Raw genomic sequence first — 22,179 nt, forward strand, 5'->3', positions numbered from 1 at the left:
TGTATTCATTTGCATACACGCACTCGCACTTGTGGGATCGACTACTCACGACTAGCTTGCGCGGGTGCGCGTTGGGGTCCACTCTTCGTTAGCTGTACCCGTATCTTCTTCCGTCCGGTCATTTATTGACAGAACAAATTCATGTTAAAAATACAGAAGCAGACACTTTATGTTTATGCACGCATTGAAAATAACATCTCTTACATTTTAACCTTCAACAGGTACATCTCAGATTTATATAAGCGTATAACAATTATTTATTCCATATTTACATTACAGGTTCATTTTCTGTTAAAGCAATTATTAATGTATTAACACAGAATTCTTGCATTAATACAGTAGGGTGTTTTGAGGGAGATTTGGCTGCTATTTCTATCAGGTCTATCTATCATGTATATGTCTGAATTTTTATTTTTCATTCACAGATTTGCATTTCAAACATTTAACAATTTTTTCTATAAATCAACTTATCGTAAACACACACACATCTATGTTGTATATCTTCTTTCAATTTCTGCTCTCTGCAACTAAAATTTTTACGGTTATAACTGCTTACAAAAATAGGGATTAAGGTATAATTACTTTCTATGTTAATAATAGCTGTTTTCTGAGGGGGGGGGGGAGTCAGGAAATTTTCGACGATCTTTCGATACTAATCCTTTTTTTGTCATCTCTTTATTTACATCAATTCTACAGAGCGTGATTTCTTTCGATGCTTAACAGTGGCTGTAGTAAGCAAAAAGAAGAGAAAAAAAGCTAAAAGGTTTGACCCGGTGGGAAATAAAAACAATGAAATATTCTAATAGGTGTAAAACAACTTGCTGCCAACGAATATGAAGAAAAAACGCGCGCTCGCGAACGGGGGGGGGGCTCGGAACATTCACATCGTCACACATCACACACACACACACACATATTTATATATATGTGTGTGTGTGTGTTCTTGATATTCTTTCAAAGCAAGTTGTTTTACATCTATTACACTATTTTTTGGATTTGACGGCCAACAATTTTCATTTATGTTTTATGTAGTGTTTTTGGTACCGAAACACTTCCAAACTTCGTATACTTGTATATTTTGTGTTATAGAACAGATAAAAATGTTTGTATTCGAAGTTATTTCATGTAAAAAATTGTCGTATTTCGGTAATTTCAACCAATCACTGACGTCTATTGAGGTGAAAACAATCACTGCCGTGGAATGTAAGCAACGGTGTCATGGGATTTTTTCCCTTGAATAAAATTAGTACCGTTGTTTGTCAACAACTATCCGTGGTACTTTTATTTATGACATCGTTCGTGCGTTTGTACTGGTTTTAGCTTTAGGGTTAGGGTTCGGGTTTTAGAGTTAGGGTTAGTTTTAGGGTTATGATTATTTTTGCCATAACCCTAACCCTACCCTAACTCTAAACCCTTACTAGGGAATAATGATATAATTAAACAGAGAATAACACTCTTAACACCGGTAAAAATTATTGTTTATAAAAAGAGCAGTAACTGTATTCAGCTGAATGGACGTCAGTGATTGGTTGAAATTACAGAAATACGACAACTTTAACATGAAATAACTTAAGAAGAAATTTTTGTTAAAGAGGCTAAGAGAAAAAGATGTTTTATTTGACACATTCTACCAGTATGCCAAGTTTGAAAGTGTTTCGTTAAGAAAACAAGTGGTGCCCGTCAAATCAGAGAGATCCGAATAGAGCCTATCCTATGATAAGGTTTGGCCCTGAATTTAGAATGTCGGCATATAGGAGTCTTCATGAATGGGTTTGTGACTGAAACTTGTTATAAGCGCAAATCAGGGTGTTGACCCAGAAGTAAAGAGCAGAAAGGCTGAGGAGTGTTTTGCAGGTTAAGCAAGCGAACCTTTCCGTTTGAGCAGCATAAGCCACTGGATTCTCCAGCCCACTTGCAAAATGGACGTATTACAGACACATCCCCTCTAACAGTCTCTCAATGAGCAGCAGAATCATAGTCGAGCACTTTTGATGTCCATCAACGACTCGATGGCTTCCAATAGCCACAGGCAATAGCCTTCCGGTGAACATTAGCCTGAAGTCTCATCATCCAATGGTTTTTATCGTCTGCCACCTTTGTTGCCAGCAGGGCTAGGAACTCTCTGAACCTCCACTACTAACCTGCTCATCTAGATACCAGAAGCTATCTACTTATCTCTAGATTCATTGCCCACCCTCACCTTATTGGTAGCATCCTCGTACAAAGCTTGTACAGCCCTCATCTGCTCCTAAAAAATAATATGCAAACACAGTGCACCCCACTTAAAACAATCAACTTCACCCAGATGTGAAAAGGGCAGCAGATGAAGAAAAATCTTTTTCATCCGTGGTACAAAAGCTCATGTAACATTTGAGCTGACGTCGCTTATGCTATCAAGTTCTATGTGTACAATACATGGAACTGCATTTTAGATCTGACATAGCAGATATGGAAATACACATGCCAAAGTATTAGGAACAGACAGAAGAGAAAGTAGACATGGTGGAGTTGGAGTATACATTCATGAAGATCTCATGCCTTATGTCCTGCTGTCATATTCAAATTCACTTTCCAACTAACTGACGAGGACTGATCTACACATTTATAGCTCAAGATGTAGTGTCTTCCTCTGAGGTATGATCCACAGATCCATAAGTCAAGATCTACAATGTCTTCTTCTTGATGTGGTATGATCCACAGATCTATATCTCAAGGTGTACAGTGTCTACCTTGCTGATCGACAGACTATACATTCTTCTATTTAGGGTTTAATTGTAAATAACCAGACTGTAATAAGTAGAATAAGGTAGCTAACCTAGAGACACAATGTAACGCTTGCTGTTAGGTTTATTGGTGCCAGGAAGAACATTCAGCTATAAATATTAGTTTAGATAAACTGAAATTTCTAATATTTGTCATTGTTTGAGGTTTTAGAACCATCATTTGTGTATTGCTGTTGGCTTCATTTTATAAGTTTTTTTTCTTTTTTTAAACTATTTTTGTTCCTTTCTTTTTTAGTATCTTTCATTAAAAAACATGGAGGTTTATAAGATTACAGAGAAAATTAAGCAAGGTGACATTCACTATATTAAAACATTTCTTAAAGAAAATCCAGATAAAGTAAGTTGTCCTGTTTATTGCCTTCACAAATTTGACTGTTTAATATTTTCTACACAAGATTAAATGTTCCTACCTAACCACATGCATTTGTCCATGATATTTTATTTCTTTCTTCATCTCTTTTGTCTAATCCACATCACTGTCAGTTTTCATAAATGCTTAACCAAACCTTGAGGAATGTGAGTGACAGAGAAGCCCCTCATCACACATTGCATTGGAGTATTCTGACAGGAAATATTCAGCTCAAGAGATGAGAGATAGGTGAAGTCAAAAGATGGGTGTGATTCTGTCAAGAAGTTCTCTTACCACACATAGGCAAAGGTTTTACTGATTTGAAGGGCTACACCATTTTTTGCACAAGTTGTCAAACATATGAAAATACTGGTGTGTCACACAGGAATGAAACTTCCCACTTGATCTGGCTTTATAGAACTGTACCGGTGCTCACTGATTAGAGAAAGATACCCAAAGGCATAAAGATGGTGGTTGTTTATAGTTTCTTCACTTCATAATTGAAATATTGGAAGTTAGAATAGCAGGCCAGTAGTCAACTGATGAGACACTGCAAGAATATAGAGCAGGGCTTCTCAGAGAGGGTAACATCACCCCTAGGTAGGGGCTGTGGAAAATTTTCTATGGATACTGAGGACTAAGGAGCCAACAGAGGTATAAATATATAAAACATAAAGAATGTGTCCTTGAGTTTGGCTGAAGCAATGTACTAAAGTTTGGATCAGTAACTACAGTGAAGCGATGAGGCATCAAATATTCACTTACTGTTGGGGGGGGGGGGCTGCTATGGTGAGTGGTCGTCCCTGTTAAGGCTAGTATCTAGAACTAAATTACTCTCACCTGATGTTTGTACATTAAAATTGAATCATAGCAAAGAAAGATGTATTTGAAAACTTGTTAATAAAAGAAAAGGGACCATACTTAAAAAAAAAAGGGTTCGGAGAAGCACTGGACTTCATGCCAAGATGTTAATTCCTCTGGTGTCATGGATTGGAGAATGCCCAGTTTCTTTCAGGAGACATCCACATTGGCTAGGTTTCTCAATTCTTTTTGCACAGCATTAAAGAGCTGTGGATCTTTGAATGTCAAGCTATTGCAGTACCTCATCCATATTTTGGATGGTAATTTTGGTATTACACAATGATGTACAGTATGGTCATTTGCATAATTCTTGATGTTGACATTAGCTATTTGTCCTTCCTGAATTTTCTACATGTAAACTATTACATATCTCTCTCATCTTCACTTCAGAGAATAGATTCATAATTTTTTTCCAGCCTACCCAAGTAGTGTGGAAAACATTTTTTGGAGTAGCATTGAATTGCTTTAAGCTTTGCTGTTAGTTTGACACTATGTGGTGACCACAGCTGGGAGCAGTAATCAAGGCAACTGAGGACAAAAGCTTTCCCTGGGATCAACCTGATGTCTTGGTCTCTCGTCCTGAGGCACATTAGTATCCATCCTGCCAATTTTCTATACTTTGTTGCTGTCTTCATAATGTGTGCATGAAATGATGTATCATTGCACATAAGTTTCTCACCGCCTGTGACTTTAGGAATCTCATTGCCCTTGGGTCCGATATACACAGAATGTTGTGTATTTGTGAGCTGATCACACAGTGCTTGAAATTTTCTAGCATTAACCTGCCTGTTGTTTTCTTCAGTTCCCTTGAATATTGCATTTAGGTCCTGTTCCAAGCTTGGGACATCACCGGGTCTCTATATTGCATGTGATAATTTTGTATTGTCAGCATAGGTAGGGACAGCTGTCTAAGTAAGCATGGGCATGTCGAAGAGAGCTACTGTAAGCTGCTATAGGACAGTTCCCTGGGGTACTCAGAAATTGTCTTTCTCCAGTGAGGGCACTATTGGTTGCAACTGTCAGACTTCTATATTTTAAGAAACCGTGTAGCCACTCTCTTAGTTTACTAACCAAGCCAAAATCTTGCAGCTTATGACATATAATGCCATGATCTACCTTTACAAAGTCAAGATACAGAACCATCGATCTTTGTATGGTGAAGCAGTTGCTTCAAGACCAGTCATAATGTGATAAAAGCTGTGTTGCGCATCTGCTTACTAGACTGTTATGCAAATTGTGCTATGATTTCAGTGATTTCCCCATTGACATGAAAGGCATGTCCATTTGATGACCAGGGAGAGCGAGTAGCCATTTTGAATAACATACATTTAATCAAGAATATCATGGATAGCACTATATGACACTTTGCTGTTTTGGATTATGTGTGAACCAAGAATTACTGGTCATTCATAACAATCAAAGAAACTAATTTTGAAGAAGTCGTTGAATAATCGATAGAGAACAAAATTAATGAAAAGACGGGTACAAATTGGGAAGGATACCAGATATGAAAAGATACTTGAAAGCAAACAGATTGAATGTTGACCCAAACTCCACAATTGCTGACAAGGCTTTTAATCATTGGTTTAGAAGTTTCACCAACTTTATACACTCACTACCAGGACAGGAAGGTAGTATTATGAATAAATTCAATCTTTTGATGATGTGGAACTGAATGCATACGAATTCATGAGTGAAGCTCAGGACTGTAAAGAAGCTGTAAATACACTGAATATTGTGTATATTAAACGAAAGAACATCATAATGGTATGCCATCTTTTGACCACAAGAAGACAGAAAGCAGGAGAATCTCCCGACCAGTTCTGAAATGAACTCAAAATACTTGCAGCGAGTGCTGAGCAGAACCGGTCGGAAATGTTTAGAGATGTGTTTAGAAATGGACTAATTTTGAATCGGATAAGATAAAGACTGTTAGAAAACAAAACTGCCAACCTCAGCACAGCTTATGACGAAGCATGTCTGCTAGAGGTGGCACAACAGAGTTCCTGAGTTTTGTCAAATTCTGAGTGTGCCACCTTCAGCCCAACGGCACTGGTCATGGCCAAGACGATTGATTCCCAAAGCCGGAAGAAGAATGGTCTGCTGTGATCCAAAACGGAAAAGCCTCTCAGTGTTGGTTTTGTGGCTATTCCAGACACCCATGGAGTTTGTTCTCCTGCATGGGAAGCAGAGTCTACCACAAATACTCCCCAAAATAGGACATTTTGGAAAACTTTGTAGGAACAACTCAGCAATTGTGACACATAAAGATGATAAATATGATCTACGTTTGGCAGTATCAGCAGGTTCACCATTCCGTGTCACTTCCATGGTTATCCTGAACAAGACTTACAAAGCCGAAGCATTAATTGATAATGGTAGCATTGAGAAGACTTCCATCAGTGAGAAGCTAGTGAACATAACATCAAAACTGTAAAATCAAAGAACATCATTGGTATGGCGGCTTTTGCATCTCTTTCTTTGCAAATAAACTCTGCTAAAGAATCTGATGTGGTTTCAACTGAAGCTTACATGGCTTCAATTGAATAGCTAGGAAACAATTGGGACCGTTTACCATGCTGGTATCGGTTGACTGGTTCAGCACAAACTTGCAAATCAAAAGACTGCACCAAGGTCTGCTGTCTCCTTTAACATGGTTTCTATAGTTTTCTTCTTCCCCCATCCCTCTTTTTCACATCCCTCTTTTCTCAACCATGCATCTTCCTTACTCACACTTTCTCTACTCTCTCTCCCTTAATATATTTGAAATGGCTTCGTTATCTTCATTTCAGATCAACCAAACAAACTCATGGGGCCTGACGTACCTGATGGTTGCTTGTCAACAAGGCAACACGGATTTAATAAATTTGTTGATTGATGCTGGAGCTGAGTTAGACATGAGTGACAAAGGTGGTAATGCAGCTTTACATTATGCTGTGACTAAGTAAGTTCACAATTAACTAAAATTTTCAGATCCATTTTGTTTCAAACCTTCTTACAGGCATCTTAGTCGTGAAATTAAAACAAAAAGTATCAGAATCGTTATACCCGTTCTTTGAAAGAAATAAAAATTATTAGGGGCTGGGATGTTTTTCTTTTTTCTGCTATAGGTACAAAGCCTGAAATTTGGGGGAAGGGGGTTTATTGATTACATTGACCCCCCACTGTTCAACTAGTACTTATTTTATCAACCTCAAAAGGATTAAAAGACAAAGTCGATCATAAGTCAATTGAATTTGAACTCAGAACATAAAAATGAACAAAATGCCAGAGGAAAGCATTTTGTCTGACGTGCGAAGGAGTCTGTCAGCTTGCCATCGATATGTCGAGAAATGGTATGAAAATAATTTCGTTTATCGTAAACAACTGAAATGAATGAGTAAATTCTTATGAAAAATACATTATTCATTATTGTTGTTAGTCGAGTTAAAATAGTTCACTGGATCAACTTTGCCTTTCACCTTTTCAGGATCAATAAAACAAAGAATCAGTGAAATACAGGTGGGTCGATGTAAATGATTAAAACCCTAACCCTAACCCTTCCCCCTTACACTGCTGCCCTGGTGCAAAACTGTAAAACAAATATTATTGTTGTTATCTATTATGTTACAGATGACTGTTCCTATCAAGGCCAAGTGGATTGGAGCAATGTGAAACAAAGTGTCTTGCTCAGAGGCACAGTGTGCCACTGGAAATGAAACTCAAAATTTTACAATAGTCACCCAAATACTCTAACAAAGAAACCATGCACCTCCACATATCATCATCATCATCATCGTTTAACGTCCGCTTTCCATGCTAGCATGGGTTGGACGATTTGACTGAGGACTGGTGAAACCAGATGGCTACACCAGGCTCCAATCTAATTTGGCAGAGTTTCTACAGCTGGATGCCCTTCCTAACGCCAACCACTCAGAGAGTTTAGAGACCTACATATAGATACACACACACACACACACACATATATATACACATGTGTATGTACATACATCATCATCATTATCATTTAGCATTCTTCTTTCCAAGCTGGCATGGGTTGGACAATTTGACAAGAGCAGCTGGATGCTTTTTCTAATGCCGACCACTTAACAGTGTACTGGGTGTTTTTTACATGGTGCCAACATTGGTGATGTTGTCAGGTACCTGCAGAATAAGACCCATCACCTGAATGAGGTATAGACTGGGGAAATAAGGAACTATGATGGAGGAAGAGGAGCAGGTGTCTTGCTGAAGAAGTGAATACATGGCTTGCTCACCTGGAAAGCGAGAGAGAGAAGGGCAGTTAATGGATATGATGACTGGAATTACTTCTGAACCGTTTGGAATTACCAGTGAAACATTTAAAACCTCTGGTGGAGTTGTATGTGGTTCAATCACCCATGGAGTTAATCAGATTATAGTCAGCTGCCACAAAGGTAAAAGAGATGCCTTAGACAGAAGTAATTCAAGGCTTATCAAATTGCTGGACCAGGTCATATGGAGAGAGTTATAGCCCAATTAATTAGGAACAGAATTAAAATAGATGAGATGCAGGTCAGTTTTGTACTGGGTAGAAGTACTACCAGTGCTGTCTTCTTAGACAATTGTAGACCATTATATTTGGTATCTGTTGACCTTTGACAGAGTCCTTTGCTCTGTGATATGGTGGTCTCTGAGGAAGCTAAGAATAGATGAATGTATTGCGAAAGCTGAGCAAACCGTACCCATGAGCGCTGCAAGGCAAGAGTTAACCATGGGTAGTGTGCAGGTAGACTTTCACCAGGGCATGGTCCTCTGGTCCCTTCTGTTCATCATCATTTCCCTCCAAGCTATAATGGGAACTTAAGGCTGGCTGCTCCTAGAAACTGCTTTATGCTGATGGTCTAACTCTCATAGTGGAATCTTTAATAGAATTAGAAAACAAAATGTGGAAGCAAAGACTGGAATTAAAGTTAACTTAGCAAAGACCAAGGTTGTAGTCAGCAAGAAATCAAACAGGGCCCTGCCCTTCTCAATGTATAGGAAAGGAGGGATAGGCAGTGATTCCATATGGTGTACCCGGTGCAAGCTACAGACTCACAAATGGCAGAGTGGAATTGGAGCAAGGTTAATAGAGAAAGTAGTGTATGTATGTGGAAGATGCACAGGTATCATATAGTTGAAGGATGCATGGGAAATTGATTTTTCTCAAATGCCCTAAAGGCTTTTTAAATTAGTGGTGGAGGAGGTTGTTTAGAAATTATAGTCACTAGAATAAGAATAGGATGGAGAATGTTGAGAGAACTAGTACCTCTGCTGGCAACAAACAGTCCCTTTCTCTCTCACCAAGTGAAAGGAAGATTGTATGATGCTTGTATACATGCAGCAATGCTACATGGTAGTGAGATGTGAACCCTGAATATAGAGGACAAAGACAAGAAAAGAATGAAACTAGTAGTGCTCTGCTGGATGTGCAATGTTAGTATGCCTGTACGACTGCAAATGTGTTGGCAAAAAGTTAGGCATAAGAGGGATCAAATGTAGAATACAAGAGAGAAGACTACACAGACATGAGATAAAGAATTGAAGGCTGGTCTCTAGATACAGAGCCCTTTGCAGAGGTGGTGACAAAGGACCAAGATGATTGGCATTTTGCTCTGCTTGAGAAAACCCGTCCACTACAACAAATAATGAGATCCTAAAACCACTCATTTACGCTTGTATATGGGAATACCTGTCCCTCCCTTTTCTCTCTGACATCATGCATCCCTTCATTTCCATACCCCCTGATCCCACTAGGTATGGTGCTATGATGGCTGTTGTTATCACCTGAGAGCAGAATCAGCTCATATCAGAAACGCCCAGACCCCATCCAAACCACTTCCATTCCTCATCTTCCCTGCCCTACTCTGTTTTAGGCAATCACCTCCTCTCTCTCTCTCTCTCTACTATATTCCATTCCAAACACTTCTATCTACTTTCATTCTCAATACCCTCATATGTCTATAATTATACCCTACCAACTGGCCCCTTATGTATCCTTCTGTATCCTTCTCCACTGCTCTTATACCTTGCTCATAATTCTACTACTTTTTGTTCAATTTTCCTTTCTGAGTCACTCTTCATAATGGGATTTCCGCATTACCTACCCTCCCACCCTTCCTTATCCTTCACTTCATTGACCCCCAACCTCCGCGTGTTCATTGTTATGAAAGCATTCACTCTCATCCCCTCCCATGTCCCACTGACCATGTCCTCTCTTAAGCTCACCTTCTTCCTTGAGAGATTTGCACTATCACCCTTTCCCTAACTTCCTCTCATCGTTTTTAGCCAGGTATCACAAGATACCTGTGCTTGTCCTTCTCTCATACTTTAGCCTTTCAACACCTCCACCTTCCCATCCCAAATACTTCCTCTTAGATGTGGGGGGCTTTATCCCTGTCTTCTCTTTTTCTCTCTTGCAAGTTACATGGCAATTTCACTTGTGCCAGTGGCATGTAAAAAGCACCCAATACACTTCGTAAAATGATTGGCATTAGGAAGGGCGTCCAACCATAGAAACTATGCTAAAGATGGCATTTGAGTTCACTGCAGCCCCGAAGCTTACCAATTCACTTCCTTTCAAGCCATCCTGGCCCCAGCATGGAAAGTAGACATTAAATGGTGGTGCATACATATAGCTCTTTTGTATGTTTAATTTTTAAGTACTGAACATCTGTGTATATTTAATGTAATTATTTTGCCAATGTCTGTAATGTTTATTTATTTTTTTTTACTTTCAGCCACCAACGTGATGCTGTGGCCCTCATGATTTCCAGGCGAGCTAATGTCAACAGCCAGAATTTCCGAGGCAACAGTCCTCTCCATCGGGTGGTGAAGGAGAAGGACTGGAAAGATGTGTTAGAAGTTATATTAAATACCCGTGGAAAATACATTTTACAGGTTAATAAATATATTAGGTCGTCAAGTATGAAATTTGTAGGAAAAAAGTTTGCTGTTGTTTTATAAATACAAGAAATAGTTTTATCCATAAAAGTATGCACACATATTATGGAAACACTTTTGCCATTTGAGCGGTAGCATGTCTAGCCCATAACTGTAAAAGCCTGGCAATCTAGAGTCGATAAAATCTTGGAAGGCCTGTTTTACAGCATCGTTGGAATTAAATTTTTTTTGCTATCGAAAAGTTATCCAAATTCTGGATAAAGTGATAGTGGGGGCAAGATCAGGTGAGTGTGGTGGACGATGGAGAACTTCCAACTCCTGTAGTTTTGCCAGTGTCATTTTTGCAATGTGTGGTCTGGCATTGTCCTGCAATAAAATAGGAGTGGATCTGTTGACTAATCTAGTCTGTTATTTTGTAAGTTTCTGCATCATTTGGTCCAGTTGGCTGCAGTATACTTCAGCCATGATTGATGAGCCAGATTTAATGTACAGCGTACACACATACACACATATTCTGTAGCTGTGTCTGTCCATTTAGTTGTTGATCATATATGTGTGTGTATGAACACAATATAAACTTCATTGAATTAATCGCCACACCATCATTCCACCTGTCGTGTCATATATAGATAGTACAATGCGTTTGATGTGGCTGTGTGTTATGTTAACACAAGAGTTCACACAGAGATGCGAGAGTAACTACAAGATCTATACATTTGCTACATAAAAATATATTTAATTTTTCTTTTGATGATAATACATGGAATCAAATTGCAGAAACTAGTTGAACGAAGTTAATCTTATGCAAGAAAATGCAGTTCTCAGTCTAGACACCATTTTTGAAAGTGTTCGTTGTTTGTTTATTTCTTCAGATCAATCTACAAAATAGCAATGGTGACACACCTCTACATCTGGCTTGTCATTGGGGACACATAGACATCATTCATCAATTACTGCAGCAGTCTTACATTGATGTCAACATGATGGACAATAAAGGCGACACACCTCTACACCTGGCCTGCCGTGGTGGACAAACAGACATTGTCTACTTGTTACTGCAGTGCAACTCTGTTGCAAATGTGGGTAATATCAATGGTTACACACCTCTACATTGGGCCTGTCGTGGTGGACACACAGACATTGTTCACCTATTACTACAGATGCCTGACCCTGCTGTTAATGTTGGGGATATTAAATATGGTTACACACCTCTACACTGGGCTTGTCTTGGTGGACACACAGACATTGTTCACTTATTACTGTTGCTCTCTAAGCCTGATGTCCATGTCGTGGACAATGCCGGTAACACACCCCTACATGTGGCAGTTCTATGGTAAGTTCCCATTGATTCAGAACATTCCAAATCTGTTTCTTTTATCATCTTTTCAATACTGTTTGTTTTAATTATGTCATAATCCCTCATGGAGTCACCTTTCTACTCTCTTTCACACTTTTCAGACACTGTAATTAACATTAATTAACCATCACCATAATCATTGTTGTTGTTGTTACCTGATTAGATTCTTTACTTCATCTCATCCTCTGTTAACCTCGTTACACGTTCAAAGCCCCTTTTTTCTTCCTTTCACTCCCCCCCTCTCTCTCTCTTTCCCTCCCTCTCTTATAGGCATCCTCTTTCCTCTGACCCTGGGCTAAATACAGAATCTCTAAGTATTTACTTTTGTTTCTTTATGTTCCAAGTTCAAATCCTACCAGAGAATCTATTGTAACTCTAGGGCCGATATAATCTGTGCTAGTAATATCCAGGAGTTCAATTAATAAACTATCCCCCATGTCTCCTGTTCTTGTGTCTTATTACTGTTGAGCTAAATACCTTGTGGTATTTATTTATGACTCTTTACAATCTGGGTTCAAATCTTGCTGAGGTTTCCTTGGCTTTTCTCCTTTGCAAGGTTGATAAAATACAATACCAGTCATGTTCTGGGGTCTATATAATCAACTAAGTGCTTCTTCCCCTTGTAAAATTCATGTCTGTATGACAGCTGTTCATTGTACCATATATATATATATATATATATATATGGTACAATGGTGTATATATATATATATATACATTGTGTTCACTCGGGTATCAATGTGTATCATCGACTGTATATGTGTGCCTGTGTCTATAGAATTACTGATATAATTGGGTTTTGCTAACCTAACTGCTTTAGTTTTCATGAATTAATGACCTAATAATTATTAATTATCTCAATCTCAGAGGATGTTTTTTTTTATTTATTTTCTTTCCTCTCTCTATAATTTTCAGGCAACGCTATGATATATTAACTTTAATGCTGTCCCAGGTCAGTTAACATATACATATTATACACACGAGCATTTTATTAATTTATTTAATATTAATATCATCAAAGTAACAATAAAATACTGGGGGCAAATTTAATCAACTGTATTCCCACTCCCTTTTTATGTGGCAGGTCTTATGTCTGTGGAAAAACATTCTATTGGTCATGATGATGGTATTACGGGTGGTCAACACCACCACAGATGCTAGCACCTATGCTACAGCATGTGTAGAAGATAATTACAAAATTAACATAAATCTATAACATTTTCTGTATTAATGCGGAATATTGCATAGACATCAACACAATTTTATGACTTTATGAAGTTCTTTTATAACAAGAAAGGAAATCAAAAGCGTACCCTTGTGGCAGCTGTCTTCGCATGCATCATTCACAAAGGTTTCTAAATGAAAGTGAATAACAATTAACACTTCCTTCAAAATATGTGTGTGTGTGTATATGTATATACACACAGATATATGTATATAAATATATTTATATAGAAAGAGAAAGAGAGAGAAAGTGATGCAGACAAATACGCTTGGGCTTTTGACATACAATCTGTTAATAACATCTCAATAGATTTATCATGTCTCGAACACATACCTATAGCATGTTATAGGGTGACCTAGGGAGGGTTGACTCTACTTGCAAACATCAAATTGTACATGGTCAGTTAGGGTTAGAGTTGGAAGTCAGTAACGACACATTGATATCAACCCTAATTTTCATATAAATTTTTTTCCTGTTTTTACTCCCACTAAGGATTCGGTGAAACTGGATCTCAAGAACCGTAACAAAATGACACCATTGCTTCTAGCTGTCTCCGGGGGTCATCTTGGAATGATCCACAAGTTAATTTCCAAAAGAGCAAGCATAAATGCTGTTGATGGTGGCGGTAATAATTGTCTGCATCTTGCTGTAGAGAAAAAGGTGTTTCATTCTGAGGGTGAACACTTAGGTATTTTAGATGAGGTAAGTTTTTCAAAATTGTTTATAAATATTTGAGAGAAAGAGACAAGCAGACAGACATCATTTTTCACACATCAACCCCCCTCTTCCATTTCCATTTAGTAATCCAGTCTCTCCTGATAACCCTAATTATATTATGTACAAAAACATCACTCAATATGGTTGCCTCCACACAAGAACAAAATGATTTTGCTGCTGCTGCCACAACTTCTGTCTTTTTGATTTTGCATGTCGCACACACGATGCTGGTCTTCAAACTGTTGACACTTGATTGTGGTGAAGCACTGGTCCTCGTGTGAAGTACGCTCAATAAAAAGTAATCGAGAAGGTTGAGATCTGTGCTATTATTGGGCCAGATGTTGGCCCTCACAAAAAAATGGCTCCTTCTCACCAAGGAAGGCCTATGTTGCTTTTGACCCATGGCATGGTGCAGAATCCTGGATAAGCACCACATTGTCAAGCCCAAACTTCTGCTCCATCCAAAGTAACAGAGATCTTCAGGGTTCCAGATACTCCTTTGTGCTGATCTTCAAGCCAGATTTCAATGAAGTGTGGGTCCATGACTCTTCCATCATTCGTCACAGCTCCAAATACCACAGAAGCAAAATTCTTAGTCTCAAACACAGTGGGGAGGGGGGGACATTAGAAGAGTCGTATGCAATTACTCGAGAATTTCTGCAATTCACCTCAGCATCCACAGTGAACTTCTTGTTCACAAACCTGAGAGTTTTTCCTACACCTTGATGCTTGATGAATAATGAGCTTTGAGCATCTCTCAGTTCTGATTGCTTTGCCCGTGGCTGTTGGGAGGTGACGGCAGCGTCAAACAAAGCTAGTCATACCATGGTTCCTGTTCACAGCTCTGGATACTGTGGAAAGGGACACGTGTTTCTTTGCAAGAGTTGTCATAGATATAGATGGGTTGGCTTCAGTCAAGCGTTTGAGAGCAGCGAGAAACGTTGTGCTTGGAATCATTTTGAGTCTTGTGTTCTTTGAATTGTTTATACACAGGATAAACTGTTTTGGCAATAGTTTTATTGGCAGTGTGCCCAGCATACACCGAAACAACAATGGTGGAACGATTCTGTTGTTCTCCGACTTTCCGTTTCTACTTACCTGAAAAGTAAAGAGGATTAGATTTTCAAGCAAGCAAGGTTTTGTCGAAAAATGAAATGTTAAACCCACTAAGTCAACTGCTTAAAATTGGTCTCAAATTATCTGCAAGGCCCTGTACACAACATATATCCACAATGTAGAATGGCAGAACACTTGAAAGTGAGTACAATAAAGCAAGGTCCTAAGTGTGCTTCCTTGTACTTCAGTTTTTGATGTACAACTACACATTCATGCATGCAAGCAAAGAGACAGACAGACAGACAGAAACACACTTCCATAAGCATCATTTTTTGCTATGGCCAGTTGTATCGATAGGTTTTTGTTGTGTTTTGTGTGATATGTTCCATTAGAATTCCAATGTGTCACTTGGTGCTATGATTTTGGTTTTGTATTATTTATTGAATTTTTTGTAAAATTTGTGATTTGCAAGAAAACCTCTACTCATTAAGTATCAATAAACTTCATGTTAATTAGTAAGGTTTGTTCTGTTTAATATAATGACAAATATTTAAAATGTTATCTTAATGTTGAAAATAAAAATAAATGGAAAATGGCCTCAACTAGAGGTAGGAACTCAATACTGCATAACCAGTTTAATCAGTGGATATACACAGCAAAAACTATATTTAGATTTAGTAGAATTGTTTTGTAATTTGGAGCTACTACAATGTATATTTTTGTAATATTGAATTCATCATTTTATATTTCACCATTTGTAGTTCTGCTTGAAGCTCTCTTTGAGTAAGAAAGACAGGCTCTCTGCTACAGTAGTTGCTAGCTATCTTGCTTATCAGGGAGCCAACTTTTACCATAAAAACAGTGAGAATGTGACCCCACTGGATCTCATTAAGAGTTTGCATTTAAAGGAGCAAATAAAAGCATTTTTCCCACCACAGCAGTAAGTATTCACTGGCAATGACAAGATAATCCAGTCTAATTTCCATTCTGTATATAATCGTGTTTATATGTTCGTTATGTTTTAATTCTGCCAATACATTATAGTGTCGTTAGTGTTTTGGCCAAAGACACACACAGCAATAGCAAGAAAAGCAATAAACAGAAAATACAGTTGTTAGGTGATCAAACAAAGAACACTATTTTGAATACAGTCTCATAATCGGTTGTGTTGACATTTATATCTCACTCAGTACCGCCTTCATAGGATTTTCGAGCGAGATCGTTGCCAGTGCCTCTGGACTGGCTCTTTTGCGGGTGGCACATAAAATACACCATTTTGAGCGTGGCTGTTGCCAGTACCGCCTGACTGGCCCTCGTGCGGGTGACACGTAAAAGCACCCACTACACTCTGAGTGGTTGGCGTTAGGAAGGGCATCCAGCTGTAGAAACTCTGCCAAATCAGATTGGAGCCTGGTGTAGCCATCTGGTTTCACCGGTCCTCAGTCAAATCGTCCAACCCATGCTAGCATGGAAAGCGGACATTAAACGATGACGATGATGATGATGTCTACCCCTAGAATACCTCTCTTGATTCCCTATTTTAAAGATGTGTAACCACCAAAAAAAGGTAGTTCTAAATAATGACGTGAATGAACACATTTTTTAAATTGTTACTTAGAAGTAAGAGGAATTTATTTATCAACACTTTTTCTCGCTCTTCTCTGTCCCAATCAGTGATTATCACGTAAGCTTTACAAACAGACACTAAACAATGGATATTTATTTCTGTAAATACTGGAGGAACATTGCCTTATGTCTTCACAGAACAAATCTACCTGGAAACAAATTATCCAAATAATATGTATACAGCAGGCTTTCTGGGTGAAATTTGACAGTTTTCATAAAAGGAAACTAAAGCACAACATTCCACGCAGAAAGAAAAGGACCAGAAATGGCCATTGGATCATTTCTCACAGTCCATCAATCATAGAACTAATGTCCCTTTCGTTAATTGGGGATCATCAGGAGGTTACTGGTACATTAAAGGTTAATGGAAACAACATTTACTGCATTCAGTTCATCAATTTCGAAATGAGTTCTCAGGTTTTGTACATGATTTTAGGACCATTGTTCCATTTAAAACTGTGATCTGTTTTGTAACCTTGTTCACCCATACATGAAGCCATGGCAACTGTGTCTGGCCATACAACTTAAAGCCAAATGTCTAAGTAGAGAGCACTTGTTAAATAGATTGGATAGAATAAAGCGTTTTATAGATACATATATTATAAAATGTGTATATACAAACTTGTTTACATCCATTTGTTCAGAAGAAATGTGGTTTATACCAGAAGTGAAACATATTCCTGGAATATATGGAGTTCACTGTGTGTAAACGAATCTTGTGGTGTGTCAAAGTCAACACACATATTTGTCAACGTATGTATACATATATATACACACATCAGCATGTATGGAATTGTTTACAGAAAAGTCTGTGATGTACTCTTTGCTGGTCATTGTAGTGTTTCATAATATTCTGTATTCTAAACATGTACACAATGTAATATTTGTTATAAATTGATTCTATTGAAGAGATGTGTTTATATTTTGTTCCATAGATTACCATGTCTGTTATGTGAAGATAAAGAGGCCACTGTAACATTCTATCCTTGTGAACATACTGTGATATGTGAAGAATGTTGTTCCAAAATTAAGCGTAAAACATGCCCCCAGTGTCGACAACCTGTAACTAGCAAGAGTGGATTTGGTAAGGATATTATTTAATGACATGTCTGTTTGTCTCATTGAATTTGTAGTGTGGAATAATTTACTTCATGTTGTTGTGTAGACCCAGGTGTCTTTTCTCTGTGATTGTAAATCTATCACTACATCCATTAAACATGACTAATGAATGATACTGGAAAAGGATGACTAACTGAAATCTCAATAAATTTCTCAGGTTCTATTAGTAAACATTGACTTTTTATAGTTCCTTGTGAGCTCTTCGAGGTATCATGGGAAGCTGATGATTGAAGACCACAGCACATGCTTTGGTAGTGCAGGAGATTCAATGAGAAAATCTCTACAGCAGAGAGTCTGACTGTTAAATCAGTTGTTCTAGGTTTCTGAAAATGTTGATAATCAGTCAAAATAGGCATGGATAACTACAGCTTTGTACAAGGGAAACTGTGTAGAATCCCATCAGATGAACAGCAATTCAAAAGGGTTGTTATTCTCACAGCTGCATCATTGTGATTCTTCATGGTATTAAGGTTAAAAGTGCCTGTGGAATACTCAGCCAATATGATTTGATAGTTCAGCTGATTGAATAACTGCAACACTAATTACAGCAAATGAAAGATCCATTAAACCGTTCGTTAAAGTGTTTCAATTAAATTCTAACATAATCGTGAATTTACACTGGTGTAACAGCACAACTAATTTTTTTATTTATCAACATAATGAGATTTTAGGAACATAATTTAAAAGGTTTTTAAGCAAATCCATTGCATAACATTTGTCACAAAGTGAATCTAATTACAGGCTAACACAGGTAAATTCAACAAAATCAGAGTCTTTTTGTTGCCAACAGAGGTAGCAGCTCTCTGAACTTTCTCCGTCCAATTCGTATTCCAGAAACGATACTTTCAGAGCATCCCCCACCCCATTGCCAATTTGGTCACCTTGGTAACAAAAATTGTCTCCTACCTTGAGAGAGTCTACATCCCATGTGCTGTTAGTGCTTATTGTTCCTGCACATTTGCCACACACCTGATCTTTTATCTACCTATGATTCCACTGCACCTCTTATGTGTCCATAGCTTATGTTTGGCACAGTGAATGGAATTACTTCCCATTCCTTTCTTACAGATTGATCAGGGCCTCTGCTTTCTTGCTAACAACAACTTTGGTCTTTGCTAAGTTAACTTTAAGGCCCTTTGATTCCAGGTTTTGCTTCCATACCTGAAATTTCTTCTCCAATTTTGCTACTGATTTTATAATAAGAGCAAAGTCATCATTGGATAGTAATTCGCATGGGCATCCAGTTTTGAATTCCTTTGTTATGGCCTGGAGAACTATGATGAACAAGAGTGGACTAAGAATTCAGAAATATTCTGCAGCAAGTCTAAAATACTGAAATGTTGATCATTATTTCTGAGTTTACAGAAGAAACAATGAGATACATTAGAATATCTAAGGCATATAATTGTATGTTAGAGCACTCAACATATACATGTATGCACACACGGCTTTGCAAAAGTCTTGTTACCCTTATTACAATGCTCTCGACAAAGGACACAATGATGGTTTTGATGCAGTTAAACATGTTTTTATTGTTTTAACATAAAAAGATAAGTTTAAATATTAATAACTTATCAATGTGGCTATCCACACTTGCTCCAGGTGAGACCTGAAGGCCGCTGACTCACACGCGGTTGGCGGAGGACCTCGGCTCATTTGACATTGCTGTGGCAGCCCTTGCCCTCGACATGCACCCGCACATTGTAGTGAAGGGGGCTGAGGTCAGGCAACTGCGAGGTCAGGCAACTGAGGTCAGGCAACTGCGATAGCCTACAGTTCTTTGACCAGAAGTTCATGTTCAACCCCAGTTACTTTTGCATGGCCTTGGCCATGTGGGCAGGGGCACCATCCTGCTGAAAGACTTTGTCCACCTACTTCATGGTCTTTCACACCCAGGGCAGGACTTTTGTGGCCAAGATGTCCCTGTAGTCAGCTGCAAGCCATAAGGCAGCATCTTCTCACCATTCAAAGCCACAATGCTGAGCATCATTACGGAGGGCAGGTGCTTGGCTGTGGGCACTTAGCGGATCTCAGAAACATCCTGGTCAAAGCTGACCATGTGGTTGTTCTGCTTGTTGACAACCGGATCAACCATGAAAGTTTTTTTCATCAGAAAGACACTTCAAGTCATTGAGAAGGTGACAACAGCGCTCCTGACGTTGGTCTTGCATATGGTCATTGAGCAGAGGCCTTTCCATGTACCTTAAGCTCTTGGACACTGGTCACCAAGTTGTTGTTTTTCATGAGCGCAGTCATTTTCAGCTTCAGATCACTTCTGAAGGCCTTTATCACAGCCAAATGGTTAACAACTTGAGGTGGAACTTTGAGATCTTTCTCTTTCTTGAGCCCCTCTGTGACCCTGTGGACAGTCATCCAGCTAACATTGATTTGCTTGGTGATGTTGGATTTGTTGTGGCCCACAGAGATCTCGGTTCTTTTCACTTCCATCTCGATGCACCTGCACACAATGGAAAAGAGGTTTTAACGACATGTGCTGGAAAAGTAGAACTTTAAGTATGTTTGACGGCACTTTTTCTATCACACATGTTAACCTCTCAAAAGATCAAAATCGAGTGCAACTGATTGCAAACTTTCATACATATATTATGTACATATGCATACGTACTTTGCTGCGAGTATTTTGCTGTTTTTCTCGATGACAGCTTTACAATTCTTCAGTTTCGTTCTATTGAACATGCAGGTACTTATACCAGAGTACAGTCTAAGGAATAGGATGAGGAAGCTTCACCTCTCAGCTGCTTTTCTGCGACAGAAACCAAAATATTTAAGGATTACCAGCTGAACGATTCCTTGTTATTTCTCACAGGATTAACTTATCAGTTAACGTCTGTTGTTTACCCTGGTTTATCCCTGAATTAAAATTTCTATCGTCAGAGTCTTTTCAATTGTAGTCTTCCCAATGTAGCCTTCAATTTTTCAGGCAATAAGTGTGATCTGGAGCAGATATGGTTGCTATTTTCTTTTTTTTTTTTTTACCTAACAGACCATTGATGGACATCTGTTGGGGAAAAAGTACCAATAACAAATGGAAACTAGACAAAATCCAAGATGTTGGGCCTAAAATATACAATGACTCAATGAAGATCAAGAGGAGTGCGGAAGGTGGCATTGATAATGAACATGATGTGTAGTAGCAGTAGAAGTTTATAGGTTGGGGTTACTATTGTCATTCGATAATGTCTCTCCATTTATATTAGGTTTGAGATCAACTCTTACTCATATAACAGGAATTGCAGCTTGGTTTCTCTCAAACCTGCTGACTACATCCCATCTCATTTATCTCTGTCCACTTCACTGCATTTAACCATTCCTACTGCTCCTTCCTAAACATCTTGATTTTCTGTGATAAAACTTGCTTGAGCAGGGGTGAGTTTTGATGATGGGAAGGGCATCCAACTATAGATCATCATCTTTTAACTTCCATCTTTGATGCTGGCCCTTTCATAATCCTACGATATTTCTTGCTTGTAATTTCCTGATAAATTATCCGATTCATAGTTTTCTTCGTAAACAACACCAACAACTGTGTGTTTATCATTTCAGAGGGATCCCAAGTTGACGACCAAACCACATGTACATGTACAATTTGTATGGAGCGGCGTTGGAACATGGTCTTTGAATGTGGCCATACCGCTTGTAAAGAATGTGGAGAAAGACTTCACAAGTGTCATTTGTGTAGGAAACAAATTGAGAGAAAGATTATTATTATTAAACATTGATCAACCCTTTCTTTGTGTCCTGTTGTTATCACATCTTGTTACCACCATCCCTGATCAGACACACACATCAACATTTACAATCGAAACAATACCCAATCTGCCAGAATTAGAACTCTCATAGTTTTGGTGTTTTTTTTCTGTTTTTTTTTTCTACAAACTGAACAAATCTAAGAATACATGTTAGAAACAACATGCAACAATAAAACATGTTCACTATTTCTCATTCTCCATCTTTCACCTCAATCACTTCTTAACTGTGATACACATACATATGTTAAGCACACATACACCTGCATATATTTTTATGGATACACACACAGGTGAGTAGATGTGCATATACATACATATGCATATACATTCATGTGTATACATGCATATCCACATCTCTACATATATATATATACCTTTATGCACATATATGTACATATCCGAACATACATGTA

At 38.3% G+C, this 22,179-nt stretch overlaps 1 protein-coding gene across 2 annotated transcripts; it reads left to right on the forward strand.

Annotated features, from left to right (window-relative positions):
* LOC106881296 (uncharacterized) lies at nucleotides 1-21,745 on the forward strand. 2 transcript variants are annotated; one of them, XM_089343474.1, is made up of 11 exons: nucleotides 1-221; nucleotides 697-773; nucleotides 3,019-3,120; nucleotides 6,786-6,937; nucleotides 10,734-10,893; nucleotides 11,769-12,229; nucleotides 13,169-13,205; nucleotides 13,971-14,180; nucleotides 16,013-16,191; nucleotides 17,813-17,961; nucleotides 21,561-21,745. In XM_089343474.1, the coding sequence occupies exons 3-11, from the start codon at nucleotides 3,037-3,039 to the stop codon at nucleotides 21,734-21,736; spliced, it is 1,608 nt and encodes a 535-aa protein (XP_089199600.1). In that variant the 5' UTR covers nucleotides 1-221; nucleotides 697-773; nucleotides 3,019-3,036; the 3' UTR covers nucleotides 21,737-21,745. The 2 variants fall into 2 exon arrangements, with proteins under 2 accessions (XP_089199600.1, XP_014787114.1); XM_014931628.3 differs by lacking the exon at nucleotides 697-773 and having other exon boundaries at nucleotides 2-221.
* The last annotated feature ends 434 nt before the right edge of the window (nucleotides 21,746-22,179 follow it).

This window comes from Octopus bimaculoides, chromosome 27 (genome assembly GCF_046866305.1).
Source record: "Octopus bimaculoides isolate indiv1 chromosome 27, ASM4686630v1, whole genome shotgun sequence".
In the NCBI taxonomy this organism is placed as follows: Eukaryota; Metazoa; Mollusca; class Cephalopoda; order Octopoda; family Octopodidae; genus Octopus; species Octopus bimaculoides.

Coding starts and splice junctions, on each gene's coding strand:
- LOC106881296 (XM_089343474.1), top strand. CDS start 3,037: ATGGAGGTTTATAAGATTACAGAGAAAATTAAGCAAGGTGACATTCAC. Junction 12,230..13,168: donor CTACATGTGGCAGTTCTATG/GTAAGTTCCCAT, acceptor TATAATTTTCAG/GCAACGCTATGATATATTAA. Junction 13,206..13,970: donor TAACTTTAATGCTGTCCCAG/GTCAGTTAACAT, acceptor ACTCCCACTAAG/GATTCGGTGAAACTGGATCT.